The sequence below is a fragment of the Callithrix jacchus genome, chromosome 7 (genome assembly GCF_049354715.1).
Source record: "Callithrix jacchus isolate 240 chromosome 7, calJac240_pri, whole genome shotgun sequence".
In the NCBI taxonomy this organism is placed as follows: domain Eukaryota; kingdom Metazoa; phylum Chordata; class Mammalia; order Primates; family Cebidae; genus Callithrix; species Callithrix jacchus.
Window position 1 is genome coordinate 77,047,838 of NC_133508.1, and position 24,070 is coordinate 77,071,907.

The following is a 24,070-nucleotide window of genomic DNA, read 5'->3' on the forward strand; positions in this document are numbered from 1 at the left end:
TTGAGACCAGCCTGGCCAACATGGTGAAACCCCGTCTCTACTAAAAATACAAAAAGTAGCCAGGCGAGGTGGCAGGTGCCTGTAATCTCAGCTACTCAGGAGGCCGAAGCATGGAGAATTGCTTGAACCGGGAAGGTGGAGGTTGCATTGAGCCAAGATCGTGCCACTACACTCCAACCTGGGCGACAGAGTGAGACTCTGTCTCAAAAATAATTACACACACACACACGTATTCTAGAATTTTATTTTAAAATCTTGTTGTTGTTTTCTATAGTGGGTTAATACAAATATCCTAGCCCACAATCTTCCCACCCTGCTTTCCTTTTCTTCATAGTCCTCCCATTGCTTGGGGTATTATCTGTTTATTTTTCTATTCATTAATTAATTTCAGTGTAATTAAGTTCCAAGAAACCAGGAACTGCGTTTTGTTAACTGCTGTATACTTAGGACCTATAAGAATGCGGGGGTAGATCTTGCACGCTCAGAATAGATGACTGAATGAAGAATGAAGGAATGAATGACAGAGAAGGCGCTTCACTGGAAAGGCTGAAGGAGATCTCCCAGGGACCCCGTGAGGAAATGTGGGGCGATGTGGTTGGGCGGCCGCTATCCACGGTAGTGGGGGGACCCTCAGGGGCGCGCTCGGGCGGCTTCCAGTTTCCGGGTTCGGGGGCGCGCGCTGCTTTCCGGGAGAGGGCGGGCTCGCGGCTGCCCCACGTGGGCGGAGCCGGCGGCCGGGGCTCAGAACCCGCCGGAAGACGCGCGGGTTGTGGCCGCGGCTGCAGCGGGACCGCGTGGGGTGGGCCCTGGGGTCGCCAGGCCTGGAGCGAGAGCGGCCGGCGGTGTGAGCGGCCGGGAGGGCGCAGCCGGAGGGCAGAGGCCAGGCTAGACGCCCGGCTGCGGCCTAAAAGGCCGGGCTGGGTGGGCTTGGCTGCAGCCGCCGGCCCCGCGGTAAAGCGGCAGCCTGGGAGGTGTATCCTCGCCCGGGTCTGCAGGACGCCGGCTCGGGGCACCCCTCCCATTCCGGCCCTCAAAGCCTCGCTCCTGGGGGTGCGGCTGGCAAAACCCACCCGCCTGGGCGGACCCCTGATGGGAATTTGGAGCAGAACCTCGTCCAGTTCGGAGACCTAGGGTCCTCCGGGCTTCCGAAGGAAGCCGAACTCAACGCTGAACGCTTTTTGGAGAATGATTGCGTTGAGTGGAGATGTGGTCTGTCTCTAAAACGCTGGGAGAGAACAGTATCTGTTACCACTCAGTCCGTCTCTAAAGAGACACTCAAGAGCGAGCGCTCCCACGCCCCCATCTCCGGTCCTACCTGCGTCCAAGACCGATGTGGTGAGTAGGAGTGTGTGTGCAGTCTTTAAGTCCGAGGGTGGCGTGTCTGGGAGCACTGTGAGGGTGGGGCGTCTTTGGTATAAAGCTTCTCAGCCATTAGCTGTTTCCCAAGTAAGATTCGAAAATTCCTGTACTTTGGTAACAAGACTTTTTATGTATTCAGAGGTAGGACATTTTTCACAAGCTCCAATTTCTAGAACACACGCAGCTCCTGTCTCTGCATATAGTCACACACAAACACACACTCCTGTAAGTCACATACCCATCTTTCTCCAACAAACTTCAAAAAGTTGGGACAGCTCCCTTCCCACGTAGATCGGACTGTTCTTGGAATGCCATATACTCCGGACCTGGTCACTGTGAAAGCACTTGCTCCGATTCTAGGGGTTGGTTAAGATGATGGATTTGAGTTGTTTCCAAATTTGCCTGTTACCATTCTTCAATAGTCCTCATTATACTACATTTACACCATTTGAAGACATAACCTCTTCCCCAATTTTAACATTTCTGAATCCAAGATGCGTCTTCCCAGTGTGGTTCAAAGGAAGTTGCCAGCTGCTGGGCATCTGTGTGGGTGGTGACGTGGCTGTCACTGCTTGCTCATGCCAAAATGCAGCTATGTCATTATTCTGTCACTTGAGATATTTTGAGCTTTAAATTCAGATTTAATTGTTTCTAAAAATAACTTTTAAAACTAAAAGTTTTATGCTTTGATTCAGCAATATGATAACAGGTTTATAACGGATTTATAACAGGTTTATAGGGTATGCCTAGCATTGTCTCAACCAACATTACAACTCTATGGAATGTAATTATTATCTCCATTTTATAGATTGAGAAACTGAAGCTCAGAGAGCTGAAGTGTCATAGGGATTTTAAGTGCAAGTGTCAGGGTTCTAAGCCAGGCAGACCCTGGCCTCTTAAACCCTGTCCGTATCCAAGCAGAAGATGCATGCAGCTTATGAGGAGGGAAGATGAGGCAGGGTCTGTGCATGTTTGTACATCTTTGCATGTTTGTGTATGTATGTGTGGAACTGGAGATAGAGCCACATCCAAGAACATGTATTATATTTATTCCTGCATGGATAACATATTTTTGTTTTGGGTATTTTGCAGTTTTCAATATATTTCTGCAGTTTCTGGAGCTCTGGAGACAGGTGCTTTTGGATTCTTCTCTTCCCTTTTGCTCCTCTAAAGAGTATGGAGACATGAACTCAAACCTAACTAAGTGACTGGCTCCCAAAGAAAATGCTTGATTTAAAGGAGAGTTTGTTTCCTAGAGTTGTTACAGTCACATCAGCCTCTAGGAAACCCTAGGTCCTGGTGCTGCAGGGACACACTGAAGTCCAGAGGGCAGGTGATTGGAATCTGAGGAACACCCCACAACTGGGAAGCCTCTCATCAGAGCTTCTGGCAGTTTCCTCACGGGAGGGGACAAGTCCAGTCAGGCAGGCATCGTCATGCCACAGCAGCTCCTGATCACTCTGCCTACTGAGGCCAGCACCTGGGTGAAATTGCAACATCCAAAGAAGGCCACGGAGGGGGCGCCCCTTTGGGAGGATGTAACTAAAATGTTTGAAGGAGAAGGTGAGAATAGACTGATGGAGGGGGAAGAAGGGGATCTCATTTGTGTGTGAAAAGATGGGTACACACTTCATTGAAGTAGAAAGTGGGAGAGAAGGTCTTTGGTGGTTCATTCTTGTGTTTTTTGGGAAGGGGACAGCTGTGAGGGAAAATAATGGACTCCAACGTGGGCTCCTTGTGACATGTGCTTTCAGCTGCTCTCATCTCCATCTTCCTTTTTTTTTTTTTTGAGACAGAATCTTACTCTGTCGCCCAGGCTGGAGTGCAGTGACATGATCGTGGCTCACTGCAACCACTGCCCCACCAGGTTCAAGTGATTCTCCTTCCTCAGCTTCCTGAGTAGCTGGGATTACAGGTGCCTGCCACTGCACACGGCTAATTTTTGTATTTTTAGTAGAGATGGGTTTCAACATCTTGCCCAGGCTGGTCTTGAACTCCTGATCTCGTGATCAACTCACCTTGGCCTCCCAAAGTGCTGGGATTACAGGCGTGAGCCACCGTGCCCGACCTTCCATCTTCAAATACTACATATGGCAGGAAGATAGAATACAAGGTGTTCTCTGCCAGCAGTGTCTGAATGTGGGAATGTGATTCACAGACAGGGGTCTAAGATTTCTGCCCTCCTTAAGTCCTCTGAGGGTTTTCCTGCACAAGTTCCAGTCATTTTAGCCCCAAACCAATATTTATCACAAGTATCAGCTTTTTATTTTCATCTACTGAGAGGCAGGAATGACATGCTAGATTAATCCCATGTTATCTTGAACTGTGGGAGAGATGCCCAAAGATCACACCTTATTTAGTGGTCTGGTTAGGAGTAAATAGAAGGATGGAGGAAGTCATGTGTCTTATGTGGCGTTTTAATTCATACCTTTAATGCTTTACATTCAGCCAGTATTTATTGTTCTAGCTGTGTCAGGCAGGGACTTTGGCTGAGCAACTTAACAGATGGAAAAATGAATAATTATCTCGAATTCTGATTACAAGTGGATGGAGATGGGCATACACCTCAATCAAAATAGTAGAAAGTAGCCTAAGAAAATTATTTTGGAACACAAGAGACAGGAAACTTTGTTCTGGTTGTATGTACTTAAGAAATTTTCACAGAACAGGTAGCATTGATTTGGACCTTGAAGAACGTCTTGGGTTTTTGTGTAGATTTGGGGAAAGGATGCAAAAGTGGATGCCTTGAAGAAAATGAGGAGTCTTCAGTCTGACTGAGAGTTAAGAATATGGTGAATGGGTATGTCCCATTTATAACGGATGGTACTTTAGAGGTACCCATTGTTGAGAAAATATGCTTTGGGCAGATTGTAGAGTGCCTTGAAGTCCATGGTGAAATGTTTGGATTTTTCTTTGTCAGTGGGGAAACTTTGAGGATTTTTGGACAAAGGAGTGGCCTGTTAGAGCTATGCTTTTGGACCAGCATTGACCATTGGTAGAATTTTTTGGAAGGGGGAGTGGGATTTAAAGAATTCTCCATTTAAATACTTTGTTCTCTCATATATGGTTTTTGATCATTGGGGAACATTAATCCCCACAGCAACTTGCAGCAGGTCCTCCTTATTGAGGGAGCTTCAGGCTGCTCTTGAGTTGTTCTCGGCGAACGTTTTCGGGGTGGAGCCACACCTGAGTGGGTCTGCAGGCAGTTTCTCTGTTTGGGTGATTTGGGAAGATGCAAACCTCATGGCTGTTTTCCTTCCCCAGCTCTGCTATCTCAGGATGCTGATGAGACCCAGGAAGAAAGTTTAGAGGATGAAGTGAACCCTGGACTCCCGACAGCAGAATCCCAGGTGAGTAGTGATTCATCTCATTTTCTTGACATTGCTTCTTGGTTTTTTAGGGTATATAACCTGTCTCTTTTGTAAAGGTGAGAGTGGCGGTGAGGTAGGGTATTAAGACTAAGAAATTCAACCTGGGGAGCTCAATGCAAGTTGCTGTTTTACAGAAAATTAGGCTTCGGTGGTGGTAATTTCCCTACTCATAGGGGTCCCCCTCCTTGTCACTCTTGTTTCTCACTAACATCTGAATCTAGTATTATGCTGCTTTCTATAAAGAAAGTGAAATGAGTGATACAATTCTAGCCATAAAAACCAACTGATAGGCTGGGCGCGGTGGCTCACACCTATAATCCCAGCACTTTGGGAGGCCGAGGCGGGTGGATCACGAGGTCAAGAGATCGAGACCATCCTGGTCAACATGGTAAAACCCCATCTCTACTAAAAATTTAAAAAAAAATTAGCTGGGCATGGTGGCGCGTGCCTGTAATCCCAGCTACTCAGGAGGCTGAGGCAGGAGAATTGCCTGAACCCAGGAGGCAGAGGTTGCAGTGAGCCGAGATCGCGCCATTGCACTCCAGCCTGGGTAACAAGAGCGATACTCCGTCTCAAAAAAAAAAAAAAAAAACCAACTGATACCACTTGAGATCTAAGAGAAATCTCAATAAAATACTCAAAATCAAAATGTGTAAGAAGCTTCTGACTTTCTTAGTGATGTACAGCGTATTACTGTGAACTTCGACAGGTGACCATTAGTGTAATATTGAGAACAGAGGTCAAACCAGAGCCAAAGGAAAAGTGAGTAGAGAAGAAATAGGCCACACAGTGCACACATCAGACAGGCTGGGCAGAAAAGCAAGAGCGGCCACTGGGAGCAGCTACAACAGGGTGTCGGAAATGGGATAGTCTATACTGCCTGCTGGAAACATAGATGAAATGGAGGAAAAACTAGAATAAATGTGAAAGAAAGACGCAAAGAGGAGATCTTATTGGAGGACAGAAGAGTTTTAAGTGAAATGAACTGGAGTTCTGAAATTAGATGGTGCAACATTTGTCTTTACTTGCTCAGTCATCTGGGGCAATTACTTGAGCTTTTTACAGTCTCATTTTCCTCAAGTAAGAAGTTCAGATGCTAATATCTGCCATCGAAGGTCGAAATATGTTACAGCTTTATTTATAGTAATATGGAAGAAGTAACAATAATAGGTTAAAAAGTCATTGCTACATTCTACTTATCTGGAATTTTTCACTTCCTACATTTATCATAAACTGATGGGCTTCTTAGCATTGGGAAAGGATTAATTTTTTTTTAAATTAAAGTACAATTTACATACAGGAAAATACACTAAGAAAGTGTATAGTTTGGGCTGGGTGCAGTGGCTCATGTCTGTAATCCCAGCACTTTGGGAGGCTGAGGCAGGAGGATTGCTTGAGCTCAAGAGTTTGCGACCAGTTGGCAAGATAGTTAAGACCCTATCTTTATGTGATTGTTTTAATTAGCAGAGTGTGGTGGCATGTTCCTGTAGTCTTAACTACTTGGGAAGCTTAGGGAGGAGAATTGCTTGAGCCCAGGACTTTTAGATTGCAGTGAGGTATGATTGCACCACTGGTCTACGGCCTGAACCACAGAGTGAGACTCAGTCTCAAAAAAAAAAAGGAAATTCTGTATCATCTGATTTTGATACACATAGTATGTAATCAAATCAAGATAGAGAACATTTCTACCATCTCAGAAAGTTCTCCATGCCCCTTTTAAATCAGTATTCCATTCCTCACCCCAAAGAGAGTGTATGAGATGTCTATTTGTAAAAAGAATATAGGTTCCGTAGTTGTTAGGCATAGTGTTCCATAAGTGTTAATTAGGTTAAATTGGTTGGTTGTGTTGTTCAAATATTCTGTAGCTTTAATGAGTTTTTGTCTACCGGTTATATCAATTACTGAGAGAGGAGTGTTAAAGTTTCTAATTATTGTGATTTTTGACTATATCTCTCTTTAGTTCTGTCAATTCTGCTTTATTTTGAAGTTCTGTCATCACATGTATAAACACTTAGAATTGTTGACCCTCTTATCATTATGAAATGTCCCTCTTTTTCTCTAGTAATACTTCTTTTCCAGAAGTCCTAGTATGGTAGAATATATGCCTCCAAAGTTCTTTTAATTATTGTTTGTACAGTATAGCTTTTTTCATCTTTTTACTTTAAACCTATCTCTGTCATTATAGTTAAATTGTGACCTTCTTAAATGTAGCTAAGTCTTGCCTATTGAGTCCATTTACAGTTAAAGTAATCAGTATGGGCCTGGTGCGGTAGCTCATGCCTGTAATCCCAGCATTCTGGGATGCTTGAGGTGGATGGATCACCTGAGGTCAGGAGCTTGAGACCACCCTGGCCAACATGGTGAAGCCCCATCTCTACTAAAAATACAAATAATTCGCCAAGCGTGGTAGTGGATGCCTGTAATCCCAGCTATTCGGGAGGCTGAGGCAGGGGACTTGATTGAACCTGGGAGGCGGTGGTTGCAGCCAGTGCACCACTGTACTCCAGCCTGGGCAGTAAGAGCAAAACTCCATCTCAAAGATGGATGGGATGGGATGGGATGGGATTATATTTTTGTTTTTGTTTTCTATTTGTCCTATCTAGCCTTTGTTTATTTGTTTCTCTTTTCCTGCCTTCTTTTTTTGTTTGTTTGTTTTTGTTTGTTGTTTTGTTTCTAAAGAAAGAGTCTCACTCTGTCACCCAGGTTGGAGTGCAGTGATGTGATCTCAGCTTACTGTAACCTCTGCCTCCCGTGTTCAAGCAATTCTGCCTCAGCCTCCCAAGTATCTGGGATTAAAAGGGCCTTCCACCATGCCTGGCTAATTTTGTATTTTTAGTATAGATGGGGTTTCACCATGTTGGCCAGGCTGGTCTCAAACTCCTGACCTCAAGTAACCTGCTCACCTGAGCCTCCGAAAATGCTAGGATTTCAGGCATGAGCCACTGTGGCTGGCCTTTTTCTGCCATCTTTTGGATTGAATCATTTTTCCAGTATTCTATTTTGTGTCTTCTAATGACTTTTAAGCTACAGTTCTTCAATTTTTTTTTGAGACAGAGTTTTGCTCTTGTTGCCCAGACTGGAGTGCAATGGCGTGATCTCAGCTAACTGCAACCTCTGCCTCCCAGGTTCAAGCGATTCTTCTGCCTCAGCCTCCCTAGTAGATGGGATTACAGGCTCCTGCCACCACACCCAGCTAATTTTTGTATTTTTAGTAGAGAGAGGGTTTTGCCATGGTGGCCAGGCTGGTCTTGAACTCCTGACCTCAGGTGATCCACCCACCTCAGCCTCCCAAAGTGCTGAGATTACAGGCATGAGCTATTGAGCCTGGCCATTTCTTTGATTTTTTTTAGTGGTTGCTCTAACAACCACTAAAAAATATCATATTATATGTGAAGCCACGTAATATTAATTCAGAGTAACTGTGGAATGTGAAAAATTGTATTTAACGAGGCCGGGCACAGTGGCTCACCCCTGTAATCCCAGCACTTTGGGTGGCCAAGGTGGGCGGATCACAAGGTCAGGATATTGAGAACACCCTGGCTAACACTGTGAAACCCTGTCTCTAATAAAAATACAAAAAAATTAGCCTGGTGTGGTAGTGTGTACCTGTAGTCCCAGCTACCCAGGAGGCTGAGGCAAGAGAATTGTCTAAACCTGGGAGGCAGAGGTTGAAGTGAGCCAAGATTGCACCACTGCTCTCCAGCCTGGGCAACTCTGTCTCAAAAAAAAATTTGTATTTAACATTACACATGTTACAAAAGAAACATTTCACAGTTACTTTGAATTAATATTGTATGCTTCACATATAATATGAAAGACTTACATTATATTTTCATATACTCCTTCCCACTCTGTTATTGTCAATATATGTTTTGTTTTACATGTAAAAACACAACAGTACATTGTTAATTTTGCTTTTAGTATTAAACTGTCTTATAAAAAATTAGGAAAATGAAAAAAACATGTCTTTCATATTTGCCCACATATTTATCTATTTAGGCACTCTTGTTTCCTTTCATTCCAGGTTTCTCTGACATCATTTCCCTTCAGTTTAAAGAACTTTGTTTAGCATTTCTTGTAATGTGGGTGTTCCGGAAACAAATTCTCACGACTTTTCTTGATCTAAACATTTCTTAATATTATCTTACTATTTGAGAATCTTTTATTGGATAAAGAATTCTAGGTTGACTGCTTTTTCTTTAAGCACTTTAAAAATGTTCCATTATCGGCAGGGCGTGGTGGCTCACACCTGTAATCCCAGCACTTTGGGAGCCGAGGTGGGTGTATCACCTGAGGTCAGGAGCTGGTAACTAGCCTGACCAACATAGTGAAACCCCATCTCCACTAAAAATACAAAAAAATTAGCTGGACGTGGTGGCGGGCACCTGTCATCCCAGCTACTTGGGAGGCTGAGGCTGGAGACTCACTTGAACCGGGGAGGCGAAGTTTGCAGTGAGCGGACATCACAACATTGCACTCCAGCCCGGGAAACAAGAGCGAGACTCCGTCTCAAAAAAAAAAAAAAGTTCTCCCGGGCAACAAGAGCGAGACTCCATCTCAAAAAAAAAAAAAAAAAAAAAAGTTCCATTATCCGCCGGGCGCGGTGGCTCATGCCTATAATCCCAGCACTTTGGGAGGCCGAGGCGAGTGGATCATGAGGTCAGAAGTTCAAGACCAGAAGCCGGGCGTGGTGGCTCACGCCTGTAATCCAAGCACATTGGAGGCCAAGGCGGGCAGATCACCTGAGGTCGGGGGTTCAAGACCAGCCTGACCAACATGGTGAAACCCCATTTTTATTTATAAAAATAAAAAATTTTTAAAAAGGGAAAAAAATGAAGATAGAAAAGATAAAATACTGACCAAAGCTGAGTGCTGCAGAAATGCAGGTGCTCATTATACTAAGTGTTTGAACACTTTATTTAATAATTTATTTATTTTTGAGATGGACTTTCGCTCTTGTTGTCCAGGCTGTAGTGCAGTGGTGCGATCTCTCCTCTTGGCTCACTGCAGTCTCTGCCTCCTGAGTTCGAGTGATTCTCCTGCCTCAGCCTCCTGAGTGGCTGGGATTATAGGTGTCCGCCACCACACCTGGCTAAATTTTTTTTTCTATTTTTAGTAGAGGTGGGGTTTCACCATGTTGGTCAGGCTGGCCTGGAACTCCTGGCCTCAGGTGATGTGCTAACCTCAGACTCCCGAGTGCTGGGATTACAGGCGTGAGCCACCGCACCCAGTGTGTTTGAACACTTTTATGAAGGTACAGTATGCTGAATTGCAAGAAAATCTGGAAAAAGTAGAGAAATGGAACACCTCTATCAGCTACTGAAAAATATGCTGAGTGAGAAGGCCGTTCACAGAAAGTCACATGCTGTATGATTCCATTTCTGTGGCAAGATTATAGACATGGAGGCCAGATTGTTGGTCACCAGGGGCTTGGGGTTGGGGTGGGGAGTGGGCGTGTCTGTGAAGTGGCAGCCGGAGAGAGGTCGGAATGTTGGTTGTGCTGGTGGCAGTTGATTAAATGGTGTAGGTCTGCCATTTCCTCATGTCAAGAATAGTACTATAGTTACATAAAATGTTAGATCTGGGGGCCAAGCGCAGTGGCTTATGCCTGTAACCCCAGGACTTTGGGAGGCCAGGGTCGGCAGATCCCCTGAGGTCAGGAGTTCCAGAGCAGCCTGACCAACATGGTGAAACCCCATCTCTACTAAAAGTACAAAAATTAGCTGGGCGCTGGTAGTCTGAGCTACTCGGGAGGCTGAGGCAGGAGAATCGCTTGAACCAGGAAGCCGGAGGTTGCAGTGAGCCGAGATTGCACCACTGCACTCCAGCCTGGGCAACAGAGCAAGACCTCGTCACAAATACCTAAAAATAAAATAAATGTTACCTTTGGGGAAAACTGGGTGAAGGGTACATGGGGCCGCTCTATACTAATTTGTAAACTTTCTGTGAATTTATAATTATTTAAAATTAAAAATATATCCATTTATAATAAAAAAAAAAAAAAAAGAAGTTCAAGACCAGACTGGCCAACATGGTGAAACCCTGTATCTACTAAAAAAATACAAAAATTAGCTGGGCATTGGTGGCTCGTGCCTGTAATCCCAGCTGCTTGGGAAACTGAGGTAGGAGAATTGCTTGAACCAGGAGCCAGGAGGCGGAGGTTGCAGTGAGCCGAGATCACTGCGCTGCACTCCAGCCTGGGCTAGGAAGCGAGAGAGACTCAGTCTCAAAAAAAAAAAAAAAAAAAAATTCCATTATCTTTTAATTGTATTGTCTGGATGAGAAGGCAGCTGTTACTCTTTTTATGTGATGTATCTGTTTTATATCAACTTTTATCCGATGTGTATATGTGTCTCTTTTTTTTCTTTTTTTTTGAGGTGATCTTGGGTCACTGCAACCTCCACCTCCCAGGTTCAAGCCATCCTCCCATGTCATTCTCTCAAGTAGCTAGGATTATAGCTGTGCAATACCGCATCCAGCTAATTTTTTTTTTTTTTTTTTTTTTGTATTTTTAGTAGAGACGGGTTTTCACCATGTTGGCCAGGCTGGTCTCGAACTCCTGACCTCAAGTGATCTGCCACCATGGCCTCCCAAAGTGCTGGGATGACAGACACGAGCCACTGTGCCTTGCTGTGATTTTCTTTGAGTTTATCCTTTTTGGAGTTCGATGAGCTTCTTGAATCTATGGGTTGATTTTTTTTCCTATCAGTTTGGAAAATCTTCATTCATTATTTTTCAAATTTTTTTTTTCTACCTATTCTCTCTTCTGAGATCCATCCTCCCTCCCTTCTTTCTTCCTTCCTTTTGCTTCCTTCCTTCCTTTTGCTTTCTCTCTCTTCTTCTTTCCTCCCTTCCTTCTTTCCTTCTGCTTTTTCTCTCTTCCTCTTACTTTCTCTCTCTCCTTCCTTCCTTCTTCCCTCCATCCCTCCGTCTCCCTTCCTCACTCCCTTTCTCCCCTCCACCCTTTCTCCCTTCTTCCCTTCCTTTTTTCCTGCCTTCCTTTCTCCTTTCCTTCCCTCCCTTCCTCCATCCCTTCCTTCCTTCATCCTTTTTTTTTTTTAACCAGGTGTTGCTCTGTCACCCAGACTGGAGTGCAGTGGAGAGATCATAGCTCACTGCAGCCTCTACCTCTCAGGCTTAAGCAATCCTCCTGTCTCAGCCTCCTGAGCTCCTGAGTAGCTGGGGCTACAGGTATGCACCACCACACCTGGCTAATTTTTGTATTTTTTTTTTTTTCAGAAATAGGGTCTTCCTATATTGCCTAGGCTGGTCTCAACTCCTTAGCTCAAGCAGTCCTCCTGTCTTGGCTTTCTAAAGTGCTGGGATTACAGGCATGAGCCACCCCACCTAGCCCTCAGATTCTAATTACATGTTTTTTTGACCATTTGATATTATCCCACAGATTTTTTTTCTCTTCGTACTCTAATGTGAATATTTATTGATCCATCTTAAGTTTCACTGATCTTGTCTTCATCATGGTCTAATCTGCTTTAAGTCCATCCATTGAATTTTGTAGATATTGTATTTTTCACTTGTAGAATTTTCATTTACAGTTGATTCTTGAACAGTGCAGGTTTGACCTGTACAGGTCCACTTCTATATGGATTTTTTTCAATAAATACATGGAAACATTTGTGACAGTTTGAAAAACTTGCAGATGAACCATGTAGCCTAGGAATATCAAAAAAATTAAGAGAAAGTTAGGTGTGTTTTGAATACATAAAGTATATGTAGATACTAGTCTATTTTATCATTTACTACCATAATAGATATTCCATATCTATTATAAAAAGTTAAAAATTGTCAAAGCTTATGTGCACAGACCACTCATGGTGCCATTCAAAGTTGAGAGAAATGTAAACAAATGTAAAGATGCAGTATTAAATCACTACTGCATAAAATAAACTGTAGTACACATATGGTATTACTGTGATAATTTGTTTGACTGTCTCCTGTGACCATTGTAGTCAGCTCTGGTGTTTCAAATATCTACTTATATGCAGTGTGATCTCTACAGTAAATTGCGTATCACAGTGAAACGTGATCTCCCAGCCGGGCACAATGTCTCATGCCTGTAATCCCAGCACTTTGACGGTCAAGGCAGGAGTGTGTGTATAAATACACACATACATGTATAGTTTGTTCGTTTGTTTTGGTTTGTTCCATTTCAAGCCCTTTCGTCTCTCTGGTGGTTAAAGGTGTGGGGCTCCTCCTAGAGATGTGGCTGAGCTCTGGCAGTCATGCAGCTTTAATTTGATTGAATATACTTCTAATTAGCTCTTGCCACCACTGCCGAGGGCTTTTCATCTTTTTATCATTTGATCTTAGGAAGGGATTAGACTACAGTTCCAGACAGTTTTGTTCATTTTTGCATTAAACTCCAGCAGTGCCACAGAATTCAAGCTCAGCAAGAATGCTAGGTCTCTATGATAGTAAGTGCCTGAGGTGGTGGGGGAACCTCTATCCCCATCCCACCCTGTTCCTCATCACCACCTCTCTGATTTCATCTCTTTCCACTCTCTCATTAACCAGGCTACCTCTAGCCATGCTGTTCACCTTCCTATTCCTCAAGCCAAGGATGCGCTCTCCTTAGGTTCTTTGCACCTGCTTTTTGGTTGTTCTTCTCTCAGACTTCCACATGGTTCTCTCCTTTACTGAATTTATGTCTCTGTCTCTATACCTGTTGTATTTTTTATAGCAACACAAAAACGGACTATGAAATATCACCCTTTTAGAGAGCCCTCCCCAACCACTTTACATAAAAGATTATTCTACCCTCACTGTGGTTCTCCCTATGCCTCTTACCCTGTCTTTCTGTATATTACATTACTACAATCTCCAGATTAGAGAACCAGACATACTACAGTTGCAGAGAGTTTCGTTGATTTGATTTGGAGATAAGAGGATCTCCAAACAGATCCAGAGAAGGCTCCTGATAAAAGTAAGTTTAGAATCTCTTAGAACTTAGAATAGTGTCAGAACTCCTTGGAACTTAACAGAAGTGGTCTCTGGCTAAAAAGGAATGTGTTTGATGTTCTAGGAATTGTTGACTTTCAAGGACATATCTATTGACTTCACCCAGGAAGAATGGGGGCAGCTGACTCCTGCTTACCAGAATCTGTACCGAGAGGTGATGCTGGAGAATTACAGCAACTTGGTGTCAGTGGGTAAGACTTGGTTATCCATGCATCCAGAACCCATCCATTACAGGAGAGTCATTATTTTACATTGTTTATGTATGGATTCCTTGAGGCTTGATTTTGGGTTCCGTATTAAAGATGTCTTATTCCCTTTGAAAACCAAGTGAGGGCATATCCGATTTGCCTTCCTTGGGGAACAACTTTACTACACAGAGCTAGAATAGAAAGACCCACCCCTGGCTGGGTGTGGTGGCTCATGTCTGTAATACCAGCACTTTGGGAGGCCAAGGCGGGTAGATCACAGGGTTAGGAGTTCAAGATCAGCCTGACCAACATGGTGAAACCCCATCTCTCCTAAAAATGAAAAAATTAGCCAGGTGTCGTGGTGTGTGCCTGTAGTCTCAGTTACTCAGGAGGCTGAGGCAAGAGAATCACTTGAACCTGGGAGGCAGAGGTTGCAGTGAGCCAAAATCAAGCCATTGCACCCCAGCCTGGGTGACAGAGCAAGCCTCTGTCTCAAAAAAAAAAAAAAAAAAAAAAAGACCCACCCCTTTCCACTTGCAGAGACCCTGAATACCAGAAGACTATAATAAAATTCTGGGGATGGTTCTTAGACCTCGGCATAAACATTCACACTCTTTTTTTAAACTATGTAAGCAGGATATCAACTTTCCAAACCTAGTGTGATATCCCAGCTAGAGAAAGGAGAAGAGCCCTGGATGACAGAGAAAGAAGGCTCAGGAGATCCCAGTTCAGGTGAGACCAAGTGTGTTAGTCTGTTTTTGTGTTGCTATAGAGGAATACCTGAGACTCCGTAAGTTATAAATAAAATAAGTTTAACAGGCTAATAGTTCTGCAGGCTGTACAGGAAGCAAGGCACTGGCATCTGCTCCTGGTGAGGGCCTCAGGAAGCTTCCAATTGTGGCAAAAGATGAGTGGGAGCCAGTATGTCACATGGTGGGAGCTGGAGCTTGAGAGTGAAGGAGTAGTTGCCAGCCTCTTTAAACAACCAGATCTCACATGCACTCAGAGCAAGAACTCACTCATTACCTTGGGGAGAACACTAATTCATGAGTGATCCACCCCCATGACCCAACACTTCCCTCCAGGTCCCATTTCCAACATTGGGGATCACATCTCAACATGAGATTTGGAGGGGGAAAATACTCAAACCATATCACCAAGGCAGATGATACCTTTTAATGAGTAGGTCAGAGTGCTCAAAGCCTCACTGTGGGGAGGGCTCAGACCACTGGACAGAGCCTGCACTAAAGTAATATCACCCCTCCCTTCCTTACCCCTTTCCTTCACTGAGCCCTTGCAAAAGTCCCTCTGGAGTTGAAGGGAAGAGCAGTCTCGTCCTCATTAAGACTGACCTTGATTTTCCCTTTCTCCAGTATCCTAAGGGCTGCTAATTTAAAGCTTTCTCCAAGCCGTCAGATGTATATAGTATTTTCACAAAATCCAGTCTCTATTCAAGACTCTCATTGCATTCTACAAATCTTTAATTTTTCTGCATTCCATTTTTACTTTTTGCCAATGTTCATTTTACAATTCCAGCTTTGATTATCATTCTCTTTTTAACTTATGTATCTTAATATTTTGTAAGAGCTACTTCATGAAAACTCCTGTAAGAGAAATTACCAAAGGATTCCTTCACAACAAATCTAGTGGTCTCTAACAACCTCCTCCAACTTTGCTTTTTATTGTGAAATATTTTAGACATTCAGAAAAGCATGGAAAACATTTTAACACATTTCTGTGTAGCTTCCACCTAGATTAAGAAATGAAACAGGGTTGAAACCCCAGTGTCCCCCTTGCACCTTTTGAAATAACCACTCTGTGTTGAAATATTATCATTCCCATGTTTTCATGCATTTATTACATATATAATGTAAAAGCAGTCTATATATATTAGTGTATACATACTAAACAATATATAGCATTGTTTTGCCTGCTCTTTTTCTTTAAATAAATGGTATATATACTTCTTTTGCTTTGCTCATTCAACACTAGTGATATTCCTCTATGTTCTTCTAGTTCATTCATTTCCATTGAGTTAATAAACCACAATTTATTTGTTCATTTTCTTGTTTAGAGATATTTACATTGTTTCCAACTTTTGGAGTTACAAAGATGCTGCAGCAGATTTTTGTGTGCATAATTTCTTGTATGCATAATGCAAGTGTTTCACTAAGATAGTAGAACAAAATTGTTGGGTTGTAGAATATGTGCACTTTCATTTTGTTAGGTATTACCAATTTGCTCTTCAAAGCAGTTACACCAATTTATTCTCCCATTAACAGGGTTTGAGAGTTTCCAGAACTCAGCATGTTTGTCAATATTTGTTATTGTCAAACTTTAAGATTTTTGTAAATTCACTGGGTTATGGTATCTTGTTTCTTTCATTTTCCTGATTACCAGTGAAAGGAAATATATTTCTCATGTTCATCGACCATCCATCCAGGATTCCTCTTCTGTAAATTACCTGTTTATATTGCTTGCCAATTTTTGTATTATCTTTTTTTGTATTTTTCTTGTTCAATTTTTCTATTATCTTTTTTCTTATTTGTAGAAAAAAATCTGTGTGTGTGTGTATTTATTCTAGATAATAATCCTTGATAGCTTTATGTTTTACTCTAGGTCAGTGGGACATCTTTTACTTTCAAAATTAGTGTCTTTTGACAGATGCAAGTTTCTAAATTTAATGTTACTGAATTTATTAGGTTTTTTCTTTATGATTTGTGCTTTTTGTTTAAGAAATGCTTTTATGCCTTATCATTCTCCTTTTTTGTAAACTTTAAAAAAAAATTGTTTTTAGAGACTGGGTCTTGCTCTGCTGCCCAAGTTGGTCTCCAACTCTTGGGCTCAAGTGATTCTTCTGCCTCAGCCTCCTTAGTTGGTAGGACTGCCCTGCTATTTTCCATTTTATTTATATATGTATCATATATATATTTCCATGTATTCCTATATTTTCAGTTTTGCTTTTCACATTTAGTTTTAATTCATCTGGAATTTATTTTATATAAATAAATTTGTATGTATGAGATGGAAATCTGATTAACTTTCTCCACATGGTTAATCAGTCCAGGAATAGTTAATGCTGCTCTGTTACCTGTCATGTTTCTTTATATGTTTGGGTCTATTTCTGTTTTGCATCTTCTTTTTCTATCATGTTTCTCTCTTTATGTTGTTTTATTATTTTGTTTTTCTGTCCTTCCTCTAATGCTAGTCTGTCTTAATTACTGTATTTAATAATAAGACTTCATACGTGGTAGAGGTAGTTCACTCACCTTGTTCTTTAAAATCGTTCTGGTTATTCTTGGCTCCTTGTTGTTCTATCTGATTTATATAATCAAGGCATCAAATTACACACAAAAATATTCTGCTGTGATTTTGATTGAAATAGAACTGAATTTCTTGATCAGTTTTGGGGAGAGTTAACATTGTTATGCTATTGAATCCTGCTATCCAGGAATATGATATAGCACTCCATTTATTGATATTTCCTAATTTTTTTAGTAACATTTCAGGATTTTCTCTTGTACATATTGCACAGTTTTTGTTAGATTCATTCTGAAAATCTTATATTTTGTTGCTATTGTAGTTGGTAGTTTTTTTCCTTTTCTTTTCCCCTAGCCTTAGTCATGAACAGGTATATTTTTAAAAATTGGCCAGGCGCGGTGGCTCAAGCCTGTAATCCCAGCACTTTGGGAGGCCGAGGCAGGTGGATCACAAGGTCCAGAGATTGAGACCATCCTGGTCAACGTGGTGAAACCCCGCCTCTACTAAAAATACAAAAAATTAGCTGAGCATGGTGGTGCGTGCCTGTAATCCCAGCTACTCGGGAGGCTGAGGCAGGAGAATTGCCTGAACCCAGGAGGCGGAGGTTGCAGTGAGCCGAGATTGCGCCATTGCACTCCAGCCTGGGTAACTAACGAGCGAAACTCCGTCTCAAAAAAAAAAAAAAATTATGTTGCTGGCTGGGCACAGTACTCATGCCTATAATCCCAGCACTTTGGGATGCCAAGGCAGGCAGATCACCTGAGGTCAGGAGTTTGAGACCAGGCTGACCAGCATGGCGAAACCCCATCTTTACTAAAAATACAAAAATTAGCTGGGCATGGTGGCATGCACCTGTAATCCCAGCTACTCGGGAGTTTAGTTGGTTGTGGTGGCACATGCCTGTAATCCCAGCTACTCGGGAGTTTAGTTGGTTGTGGTGGCACATGCCTGTAATCCCAGCTACTTGGGAGGCTGAGGCAGGAGAATCACTTGAACCTGGGAGGCAGAGTTTGCAGTAAGCCAAGATCACACCATTGCACTCCAGCCTGGGCAACAAGAGTGAAACTGTCTCAAAAACAAAAAATTATGTTGCTTATGTGAAATAACAAAATTGACTCTGAACATTGACCTTTTATGCAGCTACCTTGTTTTACTCTATTATTAATTCCAATGATTGTTTGTATATTTTCCTGGGTTTTCTCTTCTTCAACTTTTAATAATGAAAATAATAATTAAAGCTACTATGAATGTTCTTTCCCTGCCTCTAGATGAAATCTTGAAGAGTTCCAGGGATGATCCAGTCTCTTTAAATAACAAGAACACCCTTGACTTTAGTAAAATGCCTATTTAATTCAGTGCAATAATAACAGCTCCCAACTACATTCAAAGTTAAATCCTCCCTTCTTCCTCTCTAGCTTGAGACTCCCTCATGCTTGGATACTGAATTAGGGAGGGATGCATAAATGGCTTTTCTTTTCCCCCATCGTCTTTTCTTCCTCCTCCCCTATTCAAGACCAGAATAAGAGAACTGCAGAGCAAAGACATTATTAAATGTTATTATTGCCTGTCTTCATTTAGAATTTGACACTTTGAATTACTGATGATCCATCTGTGTTGGCTTAAAAAAATCTTAGAAGAAATTATAACTTTCAGGAATACATACAGACCTGTCAGTTGAAATATTAGTAATGGTGCAACAAATTTATCAAGTAAAAATCTTAAAGGTTGAAGGATATTTTCCTAGAACCTAGCAGCAGTAACAGCATAGCAGCCTGGGTTTCTTACAAGTCTCTTTTGTATAAGTAATACTTCCATGGACATATTAATAACTATAGAAAGAGAAATACACACACACATAAGTTTCAATAAAAGACAGCATAATGTTCTTGTGTATATTCTTAGTTCAAACTGTATTTTTTGAACTAATATCTCCTGCTGCTACCAGAGTGGGGAGGGAAACATCTTTTTATCTTTCTGAGATTGTTTTCCAAAGGTAGTTGTCAATTAAAAATATTTATATTCTGGCCAGGTGTGGTGGCTCACACCTGTAATCCCAGCACTTTGGGAGGCTGAGGTGGGTGGATCATGAGGTCAGGAGATTGACACCATCCTGGCCAACATGGTGAAACCCCATCTCTACTAAAAATACAAAAAATTAGATGGGTGTGGTGGTACGCACCTGTAATCACAGCTACTCGGGAGGCTGAGGCAGGAGAATCACTTGAACCCAGGAGTTGGAGGTTGCAGTGAGCTGAGATCATGCCACTTCACTCTAGCCTGGGCAACAGAGTGAGACTCCATCTTAAAAAAAAAGAAGAAGGAAAAAAAAAAGGCTGGGCACAATGGCTCATGCCCGTAATCCCAACACTTTGGGAGGCTGAGGCAGGCAGATCACTTGAGTTCAGGAGTTCAAGACCAGCCTGGCCAACATGGTGAAACCCTGTCTCTACTAAAAATACAAAAATTAGCTGAGTGTGGTGGCACATGCCTGTAATCCCAGCTACTCAGAAGGCTGAGGCAAGAGAATTGCTTGAACTTGGGAGGTGGAGGATGCAGTGAGCTGAGATTGTGCCACTACACTCCAGGCTGGGCAATAGAGCGAGACTCCACCTCAAAAAAAAATACTTATATTCTTAAGACATAGTTCTGAAATTTTATTATTAGAAAGAGCTAGACTAAAAGACTTAAAATTTCCTTTCCCATTACCTCTCCAAGCAGCATAACTATATTTAAATATAGTAAAAATCTCATGCACTTACCATGAGATTAAAAAGTATTATTTTTTGCATTTTTTTCATTTCTTTCAGACTTGAAGAGTAACACAGAAACCACTGAGTCAACTGCAAAGAATACCATTTCACAGGAACAGTTATATCATGGCATTATGATGGAACGGTTCATGAGGGATGATATAATTTATTCCACATTGAGAAAAGTCTCCACATATGATGATGTCTTAGAAAGGCACCAGGAAACTTGTGTGAGAGATGTGAGACAAGCCATCTTGACCCACAAGGAGAGAGTCCAAGAAACTAACAAATTTGGGGAAAATACCATAGTGAGTTCAAATGTTATTATTGAACAGAGGCACCATAAGTGTGATACACCTACAAAGCGGAACAAGTACAAATTAGATTTGATTAATCATCCAACAGGTTACATAAGAACAAAAACCTATGAATGTAATATATGTGAAAAAATCTTCAAACAACCAATTCACCTTACTGAACATATGAGAATTCATACTGGTGAGAAACCTTTCAGATGTAAGGAATGCGGAAGGGCCTTTAGTCAAAGTGCATCCCTCAGTACACACCAGAGAATCCATACTGGTGAGAAACCCTTTGAATGTGAAGAATGTGGGAAAGCCTTCAGACATCGCTCATCACTTAATCAGCATCATAGAACTCACACTGGCGAGAAACCCTATGTATGTGATAAATGTCAGAAAGCTTTCAGTCAGAACATTAGCTTGATTCAACATTTGAGGACTCATTCTGGAGAGAAACCCTTTACTTGCAATGAATGTGGGAAAACCTTTAGACAGATTAGACACCTTAGTGAACATATAAGAATTCATACTGGGGAGAAGCCCTATGCATGCACTGCATGTTGTAAAACCTTTAGTCACAGAGCGTATCTAACACATCACCAGAGAATCCATACTGGGGAGAGACCGTACAAATGTAAAGAATGTGGGAAAGCCTTCAGGCAGAGAATACACCTTAGCAACCACAAAACTGTTCATACAGGAGTGAAAGCATATGAATGCAACCGCTGTGGAAAAGCCTATAGGCATGATTCATCCTTTAAAAAACACCAGAGACATCACACTGGAGAAAAGCCTTATGAATGTAATGAATGTGGAAAAGCCTTCAGCTATAACTCATCACTTAGTCGACACCATGAAATACACAGGAGGAACACCTTCCGAAATGATGTGTAAAAACAGGTATTTGACATGAGAACAAAAGCCAAGTTTAAGTTGGCGATTTAGGATGCTTTAAAATTTCAGGACTGAAATATGAGGAATTGGTGTAATTAAGCCAACTTTTAATTTTACCCATTGTGTAAATAAACATTACATTGATAGCTACTGACTACTAATACCTCCATAGAAAGTACTTAAGATTAAAATCTGGTCCTTCAAGTTAAATTACTTCAGCATTAAGAAAAACTAGCAGCATAGTTTTTTTTTTTCTGGTTTCATGGTGGATTAATAAATTATTCTTCATGGGTATTCAGTGATTTGTAAACCAGCATTTGGAAACTATAACTTAAAATATCACCACCCCTATTTTTTAAATTAAAATTTTATATTTTTGGCCAGGCATGATGGCTCGTGCCTGTAATTCCAGCACTTTGGGAGGTCAAAGAAGGAGGATAACTTGCCAGAAGTCAAGACCAACCTAGGCAACATAGCAAGACCCCATCTCTACAAAAAAGTTTTTAAAAAGTTAGCAAGGCTCCCAGCACTTTGGGAGGCCAAGGCAGGTAGATCACAAGGTCCAGAGATCGAGACCATCCTGGTCAACATGGTGAAACCCCGTCTCTACTAAAAATACAAAAAATTAGCTGGGCATGGTGGCACATGCCTGTAATCCCAGCTACTCGGGAGGCTGAGGCAGGAGAATTGCCTGAACCCAGGAGGCGGAGGTTGCGGTGAGCCGAGATTGCGCCATTGCACTCCAGCCTGGGTAACAAGAGAAAAACTCAGTCTCAAAACAAAAAAAAAAGTTAGCGAGGCATGGTAGCATGCGCCTGTAGTCCTAGCTGTCCAGGAGTCTGAAGCAGAAGGATCACTTGAGCCCAGGAGTTCAAGGTTGCAATGAGCTGTGATCACACCACTGTACTTCAGGTGGGTAACAGAGTGAGACCCTGTCTCTACAAAAAAGAATAAATGTGTTTTTTAATGGGGAAAGCTTTCACATGAGATAAAGTCCAGAAGGTGGAGACAGCTGTATCAGTGAAAAGCCTCCTTTCTGCATTTCTGACCACTGATTTTGCACAGAGGTAACCATTTTTAATAATTTTTGTGCATCCATTTTTAATTTTTTTGTGCATCCATTCAGCTTTTTAATTTATATCCAAGAGAATATAAATACTCAGTTTCCTTTGTCTTTTTAAGCAGAAATGGCCACCTCCTATACAAACACATCTGCATGCTACTTTTATTACATAACAATATAGGCTGGTTGCAGTGGCTCATGCCTATAATCCCAGCAATTTCGGAGGCCAGGGCAGAAGATCTGAACCCAGGAGTTTGAGACCGGCCTGGGCAACATAGTGATATGCTGTCTTTAGAAAAAAATTAAAAATTAGCTGGGTGTTGTGGTGGCACTCACCTGTGGTCCCAGCAACTTTGGAGGCTGAGGTGGATTGAGCCTGGGAGGTTGAGGCTGCAGTGAGCCATGATCATACCACTGCACTCCAGCCTGGGCAACAGAGCGAGGCACTGTCTCAAAAGTAAAAACCAAACAATGTATCATAGATATCATTCCACTTCACTATATAAAGTGCCTACTTATTTTTTATAGTTGCATAGTATTCCGTGGTATAAATGTATTCTAACACTTCACTGTGGATGGATTTTGGTTATTTTCAGTCTTCTGTTTATACAACGTTCAATGAATAGTCTTACACATTTTCATTTCACACATGTAAGTATGTCGGGTAAATTTCTAGAACTGGAATTTTGTGCTACAGCATATATATGAGTTTTTTGTTTGTTTGTTTTTTTGGGGGATTTTGTTTGTTTTTTTGAGACGCAGTTTCTCTCTAGCTCCCAGGCTGGAGTGCAGTGCCACAATCTTGACTCACTGCAACCTCTGCCTCCTGGGCTAAATGGTTCTCCGCCTCAGCCTCCTGAGTAGCTGAGATTACAGGCATGCACCACCATGCCTGGCTCATTTTTGTATTTTAGTAGAGACAGGGTTTCACCATGTTGGCCAGGCTGGTCTTGGACTCCTGGCCTCAAACAATCTGCCTGCCTTGGCCTCCCAAAGTGCTGGAATTACAAGTGTGAGCCGCTACACCCAGCCGAGAGTATACATGTTTTTATTATTGATATTGGCAAATGGACCTTCATAGAGGTTTGGACCTATATGTTTTCCCATCAGCAAGATATGGAATTGTAAGAACCATATCTGGTGCTGAACCATCTTCTAGACCTGGATCAACAGGCCTGTCTGCCATCTGAGGAGCATCAGCTTGTTTCAATAAAATGGCCTAGAAGGACCAGCTGAACTGCACTCCCTAGAAACAGCAACATTTTCCGTACCTGAAGCCAGAGAGGAATCTGCATCTTCTTGATTGGTAGCCAACCCCACCAATGTCTCAGCTGGAGAAGGAGACACCTTTCCACCAATTGCTCTAGTCTCTGACTTAATAAGCCTGGAACTGTTGGATGGATGGGAGTCCTTTTAAAGAAACTAATCCTTTTAGATTATAAAAGATAAAACAAAGATAAAAGGATCAGTCTCTTTAAAAGGACTCATTGCAGTGAATATAATCTTGGCTGTGATCCTTCTGATTGGAATGGAAGAGAACTGATCATTGAGGCAAGGTATTTAGGATGGCAGGGTCTACCATGAATGATAGCATGAACAAACATAGCATTTTACAGGATGCTTGTGTTAGGAGTTAACACATGGCAGGAGACACAACTTTCTAATAAAAATCAATGCATAAGCATTTATTAGTTAAAATTGCTTACGATGTGTTGAAAGCTGAATACCAAAGCCAGGACCACAGTGATTTTGAACATGTTTTATTTTTCAATCTGATAACATTTTATGAAAGTTTTAGTGATTCTGTGTTAATGGATTTCCCATCAGGTCCCTCCGCACAGCCACTTATTCCAGTTACAATCCAAAGCCTAGCACTTAAAATCCTGATTATATCTAGTCCTACCTT

At 41.9% G+C, this 24,070-nt stretch overlaps 1 protein-coding gene across 4 annotated transcripts; it reads left to right on the top strand.

Annotated features, from left to right (window-relative positions):
- The first annotated feature begins 717 nt into the window (after positions 1-717).
- On the top strand, positions 718-21,395 carry ZFP69 (ZFP69 zinc finger protein). 4 transcript variants are annotated; one of them, XM_009000971.5, is made up of 6 exons: positions 718-1,335; positions 2,452-2,922; positions 4,624-4,709; positions 13,771-13,897; positions 14,528-14,626; positions 19,963-21,395. In XM_009000971.5, the coding sequence occupies exons 2-6, from the start codon at positions 2,796-2,798 to the stop codon at positions 21,099-21,101; spliced, it is 1,578 nt and encodes a 525-aa protein (XP_008999219.3). In that variant the 5' UTR covers positions 718-1,335; positions 2,452-2,795; the 3' UTR covers positions 21,102-21,395. The 4 variants fall into 4 exon arrangements, with proteins under 4 accessions (XP_008999219.3, XP_008999220.3, XP_035106877.1 ...); XM_009000972.5 differs by having other exon boundaries at positions 14,531-14,626; XM_035250986.3 differs by lacking the exon at positions 2,452-2,922.
- The last annotated feature ends 2,675 nt before the right edge of the window (positions 21,396-24,070 follow it).